Raw genomic sequence first — 12,555 nt, 5'->3', positions numbered from 1 at the left:
GCAGAGAGGAGTTGACTACGGCGATCGGTTTCAAGTCCGGGGAAGAGCGGTTCCAGCAATCAGGGAAGACAAAAACAGAATCCTTAAAATTAAGTGAACGAGTTTTGTAACAGGGTGAGAACGCGGTGAAATCCGAAAACGCGGTAGAAAAAAAAACAGAGCTTTTCTTTTTTTGGACGGCTTTTGTAAACTGTTGCTCAGGTTTAGGGAAGTGAGCGGGCGGCCGGGTCAATCGGTAAAATTGGTTGGGTTCAGGGAAGGAGAAGGGGGGGTCAGCCGATTGGCTGGTACCGCAGTCAATCATCCGGTCAGTCAGACAGCAGCCTCTGTTGGGTTCACGCGAGAACAGCGCGGGCGTGAACTGCACTTTGCAAAAAAAACTGTAGCCGTACGTACTTGCCGGGACGTATTCCGCGGTCTCCAGAAACGTCCGCGGGACTACGTTTCCAGAATGAGCCTGGGTTGGATATTGCAGCCCAAACTATTCTTCCACAACGAATTTAGAGTAGTAGGGAGAAATCGATCTATTTATAATACGCTTGGATCACTCTGATTGGATTATTACTGATTGCAGATGAGAAGCCAGTCGTGTTCAATCATAGGGGTGTCAAAATTAATTGTTTCTTCGGTGCACCGCGATGCAGACGCAGACAATTCGATATCGGTTCAGTAATTATCATAACCGGTTATTATGTACTGACGTCATTTATCTCATATGCGCTTTGTCACATATGACTTTTCCTCTCAGCTGCTGACATGACTTTTCCTCCCCTCTCTTTTCCTCTCAGCTGTTACAACGCTACTTCTGTATATACGCCTGCATTCCCGCAGCTGTACCTGTGCATTGTCGAGGGACCCGACCAGATTTCATGCGGCGCGGAAATAAATTTCATAATGAACAGGAGTGGGCAACCTCACAATATCGCTCCCGAGCGACCAAGCAAGCGTGCGCGCGTGTGTGTTTATTTGTTTGGTGCTGTCTATGTTTGTGTATGTGTGTGAATGAGAGACAGCTTGATGCTGTGTGTCTATGTATGTGTGTGTGTGTTTATACAGAAAGCTAGTTATAGCCCCTTATAGCGCCCTAGCTTGTTATAGCCCCCTAAAAACTAGTGTAATTCCTAAATTAGATTGTTTTATACTAGTTAATATAAAGCAACGTTTTCTAGTCATTTTTAAACATTATATAAATAAACTAGGAAATTATCCATAGTAAATTGCTCCATCTACATTCACCTTCGGCTAACTAGCCTCAATCAAGTTTGGTTTTTGGCACTTCATAAAAAACACTTTGGGCACCCCTGTGTTAATGTAAGAAACTCATCCAAAATGAAAACATTATTTATATACTGAATTAAAATGTATTAAATCTAGCTAATTCAGCAGGCTGGCGCCTATAGTACTGCAGAAATAATGCAGTAAACAAAGCGGCGTGATGTCAAATCTAGCAGGATTTTATTGATTTCATAAACTACACAGCATCATGATATTTACAGATTTAATTCAGGCAAACTTTAGCATACATCAATACGTTGCATAACCAATAATGACGTAAAATTTAATACTTTGCAGGGTTTAACACTAAGGATTTTTTCTACTGACCCGATCGGACCAGTGGTTCAGATTTTTACTTGCTCAGCCAATATTTTCACTGGCCCCACCAAAAAAAAAAGGGGGAAGTTAATAGCTATTTTTTAGCCACACATTTTAAATAATGTGTCAAAAATAAAGTCTGTAAATCTAGAATTTCATTACCTAAAAAAAACTGTTATGCAAACAAAAAGAGCAGAGGAAAATTAGATATTTTATTTTATTTTATCTTTATTATTTACCAAAAAAAAAAAGTTAATAGCTACTTCTTAGCCACAAATAAAAAAAAATGTGTCAAAATGTTTGTAAATCTAAAATTTAAATATTTAAAAAATGTTTATAAATGTGTAATGAGCAAAATTCAAAGTGTTTTGCAAATAAAAGTAGCAAAATGTGCAGCTATTTTCTTGCAAAACAAAAGATGGCTGACCTGCCAAACTGACGGCAAACTGTACAACACTTCATTTTTTTATTCGTGGTGTACCCTCATGAATGTCTGCTCCTTAGACAATAGAAACAAATGTTTTCCTTTAGCATCATCACTTAATGGTGCCGCCATGTTGTTGTCTCTTCGCTGTACTGGTTGTTACGAAAAAAAATTACGTGCTCACAACATGCAATTAGATAAGAGGAACCGTGAGGATAGCATTTGGAGGCTTAAAAACACAAACTGTTTCACGATCCTGTCTACTGTCCCGAGCATCTCACACGCTGGCCCTGAGCCATCGGCCAGTCCTTATTGTTGAGCCCTGCCTTGCAAAATAGCATTTAGGACTTTTTAATACTTTTAAAGGGCCTTAAATTTCTCTGCATTAATTTATGAAATTTTTAATACTTTTGAAGTCCCCACGGACACCCTGTTAGCTGAAAGTAAGTGCTCGTCATTCTGTTACTGTAGCTGTCAAATAGAAATTGTTGTGCTTTGCTAAAATTAAGTTACTTGTTCTTTGCTGTAAATATGACAGAAAGCTTTGTGAATTAGCCAGACGTCAAGCGGAAAATCTCCAGTTAACCGTGACCAAAGTGCTCTACCTGTTGCACCACAGGAAAGCTCAAAGGCTCAAAGCATTCCCTAGCAATGATTTTATTTGGTGAGAAGTTGTTATTTAGCCCTCAGAGAGTCCGAGAAGCAGAGAGAGGGAATCTGTCATCGCTACACGACTGTTCCCATGTCAATTGAACCCAAATGAATCCAGCTGCACACACATGCTATTTACATTCAGTCTCATCTGGCAGAAGATGCGATGAAACGTCGCCTGGCAATTTAACGTAATGATCCTCCGTCCTGGAGCGTCCCGAGATGAGAGAGGATGTTAATGGGACAGAAGAGCAGTATCACATCTCAAACCCAATGCACAATTTGGGAAAAATATGGGGTTGATGTATTTTCCAAGATCACTGGCTAAACAATCATAATCCCAATGGAGAACACTGATGGTCTCGAAGCATTAGTGGAGGAACTGACGATGATACAGGACGACTACTCAAGAGGAAAATCAGATTATTGTGCAGTTTTAAGTCTTGTGTCAAATCAAAGTGAGTATTTCTCATAAGAACAAGTTGTATTTATCGGACCCGGGGAACAGTGAGTGAAGTGAAATCTGTGATAAGTGAAAGTGTTGACACAAAGACAGTCGGTCAGTCAGTCGTACGGTTTTTGAATGACACCAGGATGAGCAGATGAAGACAGAAGTTTCATCATTTGCTGAAAATATCCCTATAAAGGAAACTCTTAAAGATTCCGCTCTTACGTTCGACTGTTACTCAGGAAAGTACCTCACAAGTCGTGTCAGACTCTAGATAAGGAACCATACGGCACGTGACGACTCTTCTGTTTAGATATTGTGCTGAAATATTTGGGAGATCTGTCTTTTGGCTCACAAACACAAGCAAGTTGTGAATGATTAGATGAGGCCTGACTCAACAAGCAGGGAGATCTACACCATCTACACGCACTGACGGTGTCCCAGAATTCCCAAGATGAATCAAAAGATGTATAACATGGTTTTGTAATCCTGTTATCTAAAACATTATTCATAGTGTGACTCCTGAATTAAGCATTTCCGAACGTTTCCGTAAGGAACTCATGAAACTTGAAAAGTGAAATTGGCATGAAATTGAAATGTATTCTTCTAACTTTTATATTTAGTGCTGGTTATATATAATGTATCTGCCCACTTCATTATTTTGTAAAACATTATTTGCTCTCAGAGTCTTGAATGAAATACCATAACCTTCCCTCCTCCCTCGAAAGGACTGTTCTTCACTTCTGGTCACATGGATTGACTTTAGGGCGGGGCTATCCTTCATGTAGGGCAAGGTTATCAATCATTTAGGGTTCGGGGTGGCAACCTGTATCCAAACATTTTTCAAAATATCTTCTTTTGTATCCAATGGGAATAAATTAATTCATGGGAAGGAATCAATTGAGGGAGCAAATTTTTGAGTGAACTACCCCTTTAACGGCAAACATTCATTCATTCATTTCCTTGTTGGCTTAGTCCCTTTATTAATCCGGGGTCGCCAAAGCAGAATGAACCGCCAACTTATCCAGCAAGTTTTTTACGCAGCGGATGCCCTTCCAGCCGCAATCCCATCTCTGGGAAACATCCACACACACACTCATACACTACAGACAATTTAGCCTACCCAATTCACCCGTACCACATGTCTTTGGGCTGTGGGGGAAACCGGAGCACCCGGAGGAAACCCACACGAAGGCAGGGAGAACATGCCAACTCCACACAGAAGCACCAACTGAGCCGAGGTTCAAACCAGCGACCCAGCGACCTTCTTGCTGTGAGGCGACAGCACTACCTAATGTGCCACTGCCTCGTTAACGGCAAAAGTGGTTTTTCTACTTCTGTGTAAATTAAAATCTACATTTAATGCTATATTTACCACAAATTGTTTATGCTAATGGTAATATAAAGCTCATTAATAACAAATTTAATCCAAATAAGCATCGCAGCTGTATATAAAACAGATCATGCCATTATTAATTTTAGAACAGATCAGTGTTGATTCAGTTTAGATCAATAACAGCATCTTTGATTTTTACTGTATGGACAAAATAGCATTTTCTAATTTTCTTGGTTGTCCACAGAAACACTAAATCCATGTTAAAGCAAATCTTTTCAAAGTTTGCACAAAAAAAGAAAAACAATAACAAATTCTGTAGTATTTGGCCACGTAGTAATCAATAGTAAACAAAACAAGCATCATGGAGACAGCTGATTAGTCATGTGGGTGTAATGATCGCTACGTCAGAGTTTAAATGTGTTTCCATCTGCCATCCCAGCAGGCACAGGACGTCAACATGACATCAAATTGCCATTGTACTTCAACATCGTTGGACGTTGCACTGTGTTTGGAAATAAAAAACGTCAAAACTCAACGTCAATATTCAACATCGGACAGATGTTGCGATTTGGTTACTTTCCAACGCAACCTAAAAACAATCTAATATTAATGTCTAATGATGTTACAGCTGACATTGTGTAGACGTTACCAATATGACGTCCACAAAACCAACCAAATATTAACTTAATTTCATGTTGTTATTGGATGTCAAAATAACATTGTCCTTAGACACTGGCAACCTAAATCTAACCTAATATTAACGTCTTATGATGTTGTGTGTCTGCTAAGATTATTCACACGAACACTTTTTGTACAAGTCCATAACCACCTCAAGAGAGCGTAAATATTATTATTTTTTTTAAATCTCAATTTTCCATTTCCATCCCTCATTTCTAATGTAGAGCTTCAAAACGTGCTTTAACAGGATGATAGAAACTGAGTTAGTATTTACACAGGGAAGAACTTTATAAATTCAGATTAGAATTCTGCCACCATAATAAGAAGTACTAGGGTGAATAATGTGAAATAGAATATAGTATTAGATGAAAAGTGAAATACTATAGTAACATGTTGAGCTAACTCAAAAAAAAAAAAAACAAGTTTGGAAAAAAATAAAAGGTCAAGGTGAAGAAAGCCGGCCATTTACCCTCTAAAAAAATTGTAAGACTTTGACTTTTCCAGACGTACTGCACACAAACATGCTGACAAACCCCATTCCAAGCAGTCAAAGCCCCAGACGACGCAGCAAACACAACTCATCTCACACGTATCTGTGTGCTTTAACTCTGAGTCAACCCTCCGCATGGGAGACGACTTATGAATACAACTCTGTCAGATGGAATAGATTAAATCCCACTGCCTATAGCCAAAACTCATTTAAACATACAATGAACTCACATTATTAGGGACTTTTCTTATTTCAGAATAAATTATGTTCCACTGAATTACAATCAAAACCCAAGAAAGCTTTTTTTAAATACGATTTAAGCTTTGAGTTACAGCCCAAGCCAGGCAGAATTTTTTCTGCACAAAATTTTCTAAAATCTCACTATATATCTCTTTAAAAAAACATTGCGCATTAATTTCCAAAGTAACCTCCCCAACACTGATAGTAGATTACTGCTTCGGTAGGTTAGTTATGTATAAAATAGCTTACATCCAGTGCTGTTTTCATATTTATGATTATGTTTATTTATGTAGCACTGTGGTCCTGTAAGACACGACATTTCGTTCCACTGTATGTGAAAACAGCTTGAGTAAAGCGCATCTTTTTCAACTAAGCTCAGCAATTTTAAATCTTTATGCGATTTATGCGAAATGATTAGGGAATATACACTGAAAAAAATTATTCAAAGATGATTCCTTGGATCTACTCAATTTTTTTTTAACGTTAAGTGGTTGTAAACAATTTATTTGGGCTGAATTTAAACAAACAAATTAAGTTGAACATTATTAAGCTTAATTTGTTTGTCTAAATTCAACACAAATAAATTGTTTGCAACAGTTCTGCATGCAACACTTTTTTTCAGTGACTAAAAACTTGAAACACACTGTAATAAAAACACTAACTTTTCAACTTGTATATAAGGTTTACAATACAAATCCATTTAGATTCACTTGTTTGGTAAACAAAGCATGCAAAACTTGATATATCTACTAAAAGACAAATATATTACTTTGCAAAGTATTACTTTACTAATCATACTGTATAAAAATGTGCATATCAGTCAATAATATTACTGAAATTATTATAAAAACTGAACAAATATACATTTACACACATTTGCATGTGTGAACACATCTCAATGATGGGCTAAAAACTCAGTTACATATGTGGATTATTTAGCCTGGTTACAGACTAATGTCTTCCCAGAAAAGGAAGAAACGTCTCTGTTCTATTCTGGAAATGAATGCTTTGAAGCTAGTTTGATTTAGGTGGCAAACCACAACAAATAGTATCCTAAAAAAGTGTTTAACACTTGAATTTCCAGCATCTGCACTGCTGATTTATTTAGGTGACTGCCTGAGAGACACTGTTCTAGGTCACAACAAGGCTGGACTGCATCCAGAGGTCAATGCCAAACTGATGAAGGGGAAGAGACACTTGAAAGTCTGTTTTAAGGCTGGACTGATGACCGAATGTGGGACATTTTACTGAAAATTCAATATAGCTCAAAATGATTTGCTTGGAATCAGGGCCAGCAAATGCATTTATCTCATTTTCAGTCTATGAAGACTAAACAGCAGTTTCTGGCTTAAATATAACAGATAGCGGCAGCTTTTCTCTGACCTTGAGCGAGGCACAACAGGGAGCCTGAAGACATTATAGGACGTCACGACTGTCCTCATTGATACTGTAATACCTGTCCTCTAAAACACTAAGCGTGCAGCTGAATCAGTGCAATTCACTGTGAGTACGTCCTCTATATGATTTCCAGTAATTGCAATAAACACCCACTCAAAGGTACCCAAAAATATAACACCATTGAAGACTGTCAAAGAGAATTCATATTAAAGGAAAGTGATTCCTCTCTTGGCACAGTGAAAGTAAACCTGAATGAGTCCAAATGAGGAAGCAGACTGTAATAAAGTGATTTGTGTGTGTCCCATCTGTCAGTATTGGCACAGTCATGTGTTTACACACAGGATGCCCCCGAGACCATCTCAATAATACGCAGAGTGGCATATAAACACACTTTAACAAATCTAATAAATCTGACAAACTCTAACACTAACATTGTAGGTTACATAAATGGCTTTAGGTAATTGAATTTATATAAAAGACTGGAGCGGCGGACCACATATGAGCACATATTATAGACAACATACATAAAATTGAGCTTCAAAAAGGCTTTCACAGTGATGCCATAGATGATCCATTGCTGGTTCTAAAAAGGTCCTTTTAGGGAAGAATTTAAAAAAGAAACATGTTTTGAAGAGTATTTCAATAATCTAAATAAGTTTTTCCCACTGTTAAAAAGCTTTTGTGGAATAACCCTTTAACTACCCCACAGAGAAAAAAAATATCTCCTAATCTTACTAGTTAACACACTCAATGCTTTTTTTTATTTTTATCACATCCTATAATTTCTAAAATATCAACCTCTACAAAATGTTTGATATGTCGGTTTATGATAATTAATAAATATACTATGAAAGTCAGAAAAACTTTAGGTGAATACTTCAAAACAATCAAAATAAAACTTTTTTGAATTGAAGTATGCCATAAAATATTTCAGATTCTCATTTAACACACTTTCTTGCTTTTTTTTTGTACAATAAAACCAAAATCATGTGTAGTACTGCAACATTATTACATTTGTTTGATTTTTTTTTGTAAACCAACAATGTTGTGTGCAGAGTGCAGACCATTATTTAAAACAGTCAAAACATGCTCAAGCATTTGGTGGAGCATGCAGTTAAAGGGATGACAATTTTCCATGGATGTTAAGAGTTCATCAATGTCAATAATGAACCTTAAATATTTAAAAATTACTTAATCTGCTAAAAATAAAATGGGCGATTTTACCAGCAATGCCAAGAACCAGACCTTTCAGTAGAGACTACCACAAAGACCCATGCTTTTTACTATTATTATAGTGTGAAGACTATTTTAACAAAGCAAATACCCTTTGTCACTATAGAAATATACATTTTCACATATGTTAAAAGTTCTTAATGAGACCATGCATTGATGCTGATAAAGAATCTTTATTTTTAAGAGTGTCTTCAAATTCAGTTAAGGTTATAATTGTTAGTGAAGCTGAAAACTGAAGTAAAAGCTGAGTAAAAACAGCATTAATCATTGTGAAAAGTTAAATGGATACAAGAGCCTGCAACCACACAGCAGTCAAATCTGGCAACCACTTAAACATTAACTGTGTACTAAATTACATTTTACACATGAAAACAATGAGCAAAGCTATTTCTGTCATCTGACGCATATTAATATAAATAAAGGTACATTAGTTAATAAATAAAAGTTTCCCACTGTTAAAAACCTTTTGTGGAATAAAAAGTTTTTATGGATCCCAGCGGACACACAACGTCATAAGACGATAATATTAGGTTGGATTAAGGTCGCCAGTGTCAAGGGACAATGTTATTTTGACATCCAATAATAACGTTGATTTTTGGTTGTGTTGGACAGTGAGCAAAATCCAACATCAAGCCAACATCTTTTATTCGTCATTTTTTACACTTTTTTATTCTACATTTATTTGTCAGGTATGGCAACCAAACAACATTTAATAGACATATTGCTAACGTCCACACAACGTCAAGCTGTAGCACCATTAGACGTTGATATTTTGTTGATTTTAGGTTGTGTTGTAAATTAACCAAAATGAAACATTTGTCTGACGTCAACTGGCGTTGGGTTCTGACGTCTACACGATTTTCATTTCCACCCAAAATACAACGTCCCATGACGTTGGGGTACAACGTCAATCTGACGTCATGTAGATGTCCTGTGCCTGCTGGGATGCTAACAGTTCATCAGTGGGTGAAAAAGTGTAAAAATCATGTGTGCAAACTAAAGAACCCTTTTTTCACTATAAAAAATTTATTAAAAGATTCCACAAATGTTAAAAGTTAAAAATTTATGCCAATTTTGAACCTTTATGCATTCAATTAAGGTTGTTATTGTTTTTTTTTAAGTCAGTAAAGCTAAAAACAAAAGTAAAAACTGAGTAAAAGCTGAGTAAAAACGTCATTAATCAATGATACAAGAGCCTGACACCACACAGCAGTTAAATCTGTCAAATGATAAACATTAACTGTGTACTAAATTACATTTTACACAGCATGAAATCAATGTGCGAAGCTATTTCTATCATCTGACGCATATTAAAATAAATAAAGGTACATTCATTAATAAATAAATGTTTCCCACTGTTAAAAACCTTTTGTGGAATAAAAAGTTTCCATGGATCCCAGCAGACACACGTCATAAAACGTTAATATTAGGTTGGATTTAGGTCGCCAGCGTCTAAGGACAATGTTATTTTGACGTCCAGTAATGACGTAGATTTTTGGTTGATTTTAGGTTGTGTGGGACAGTAAGAAAAATCCAACATCAAGCCAACATCTTTTATTCATTTTTTACACTTTTTTATTCTACATTTATTCGTCAGGTATGGCAACCAAAATTCAACATCTAATAGACTTATTGCTAACGTCCACACAACGTCAAGCTGTAGCACCATTAGACGTTGATATTTTGTTGATTTTAGGTTGTGTTGGAAATTAACCAAAAAAATGCAACACTGACGTCGGCCTGACGTTGGGTTCTGACGTAAACCCGATTTTCATTTCCACCCAAAATACAACGTCCCACGACGTTGGGGTACAACATAAAACTGACGTCATGTAGATGTCCTGTGCCTGCTGGGATGCTAACAGTTCATCAATGTATGAAAAAGTGTGAAGATCAAGTGTGCAAATCAAAGAACGCTTTTTTCACTATAAATAATTGATTTAAAGGTTCCACAAATGTCAAAAGATAAAAATTTGTGCCAATTTTGAACCTTTATGTATTTAATTAAGGTTGTTATTGTTTTTTTAAGTAAGTAAAGCTAAAAAACAAAAGTAAAAACTGAGTAAAAATGCCATTAATCATTCATACAAGAGCCTGCAACCACACAGCAGTTAAATCTAGCAAACGATACACATTAACTGTGTAATAAATGACATTTTACACATGAAAACAATGTGCGGAGCTATTTCTACCATCTGAAGCATATTAATATAAATAATGGCCCATTAGTTAATTTATTTACTAACATGAACAAACAATGAACGATACATTTATCACAGCATTCATTCATCTTTTTAAACGTTAAAGAAAATAAAGTCACTCAGTTTTTGTTAACCAAAGTGCATCAACTAATGATAACAAGCACAATTTTGGATTATAATAATGCATCAGTAAATGCTGAACTGTGATTAATACATCCTGTGCTAGGATGTTCATACGTGGTTTGTGTTATTAACTAACAATAACAGACCATTATTTTAAAGTGTTCACTTAAATGTTTAAAAAATAATCAGGTTTCGTGGTAAAACATTTGTACATTTGTTCCTTTCCTCTTCACCTCTACTATGCACAGTAAATCACGCCAGTGCCACCCACAGCACATAATAAACGCAAATAAATCACAACCTTATTAAAAAAATGTGGGGTGGGGTCAAATAACCTCAAATCTGTGCTCGCAAGTGAAAGGTTATAGGTTCAATCACAATAGTTGTTGACTCATGAATTAGAAACTCAAACAAAAATGTTCCAGAAAGACTTAATGTCTACCAAGCCACAATACATAAAGGCTTCAGTTGATCACTGTTTAGTGTGCAAGTGTGTAAGTTATCTTTGGGACAGAGAGCTGAAACTTAAACACTTTTTCCAGGCTGTCAGACTGACTGAGGCTCCTCTTTTCTATACAGTAAATAAATGCGATGTTCCCAAATCATTTTCCACAGAAGAAAAGCGTTTAATATCTTACACAACAAGCCGTTTCACAATAGTCCTACCTTTCTTTTCCGGCGTCGCGCAGAAGCTCCCGGAGAGCAATAAGGTAAAAAACAATCCGATTTCAGTTGGTCCTGCCATTATTTGCGTTTGTAAGCTATCGGGCTTCACTCCATACTTTGAAGGGCTCTTCGTTCCAGGCTTTGTAAGCGTTCAGTGGTCTCGTCTTCGCGTATTCTTGAGGAAACTCGGCTGTAAACTTTGACAGCTCCTCCTCCTCCTGCGCGCTCCGAGATTCAGCACTGAATAAACCGAACCGCTGGACGGAGCCGCGCTTGACGTCAGCGGCGGGTGGGTCACGCGCGGACGGAGAAAGGTGCGACAGGACTTCAGGTGGTTTTATGTTTACTTTTGTTATCATTTAAAGCCAAAGTAACAAATTATAAAGGTACTAAGAACATACAGAGATCATATACAGAGTAAATATAAAGATTCCAGATGCAAACAACGTGCTGTCTGAAATATTCGTCTAAAAATGAGCATTTTTCTCGTGTGTAGGTTGAGGAACTCCACTTAAAAAAATTTAAGATTGAGGAATATGGTAATTTCATGGAATTTAAGCTGAAATATCTGAACATAAACATAGAAAGCTGAGAAAAATGCCAGATATCTGCCATATGGCATCTTTTTTTGTCAGGTTTTTGCATTTGACTTTTCGTATACAGAGTAAACATAGTAAATGTATAGTATCATCAGGACTTGAAATTAACTTTTTTTTTATCACCAGTCATACAGTTACATAGCTGTATACTATACGTTTTATTTAACAAAACATTTCTTTAAAAAAACTAAAACAATTGACTTAAAAATAATTAAATATAATAAAAATAGTATTGTCATGTAGGCTATTAAAAATATACACAGTATCTGTCCTTGTTAAAGGTCTCTCAGATCACCAGTTAACTACACATGGAGAGTGAATCTCATATTAAAGCAATGTTGTTGTAAAAAAAAAACAGTAATAAACCATATAAACAAAAATAATCATAAGCAAAAGAAAGTAGGTAAAAAGCATACTGTGAGTGATAATGAAAGGATGATCACACGATTAAGGCCAATCTGTTCAAAGCGAAAGC

General features: G+C 36.3%; 1 protein-coding gene and 1 long non-coding RNA gene across 2 annotated transcripts in view; one reads left to right on the top strand and one right to left on the bottom strand.

Moving 5' to 3' along the window:
* Positions 1–11,717, bottom strand: part of egfra (epidermal growth factor receptor a (erythroblastic leukemia viral (v-erb-b) oncogene homolog, avian)) — a 124,260-nt gene extending 112,543 nt beyond the window's left edge. Inside the window, 1 exon segment of the mRNA NM_194424.1 lies at positions 11,482–11,717. Within this exon segment, the coding sequence (NP_919405.1) occupies positions 11,482–11,560 (79 nt within the window). The 5' untranslated portion in view covers positions 11,561–11,717.
* LOC141377726 (uncharacterized) overlaps positions 1–12,555 on the top strand; it is a 187,866-nt gene that overhangs the window by 11,472 nt on the left and 163,839 nt on the right. The window lies entirely within an intron of this gene.

Source organism: Danio rerio, chromosome 2, assembly GCF_049306965.1.
Source record: "Danio rerio strain Tuebingen ecotype United States chromosome 2, GRCz12tu, whole genome shotgun sequence".
Lineage (NCBI taxonomy): Eukaryota > Metazoa > Chordata > Actinopteri > Cypriniformes > Danionidae > Danio > Danio rerio.
The sequence above is the reverse complement of the archived record's forward strand: the minus strand, read 5'-3'. Positions and strand labels throughout refer to the sequence as shown.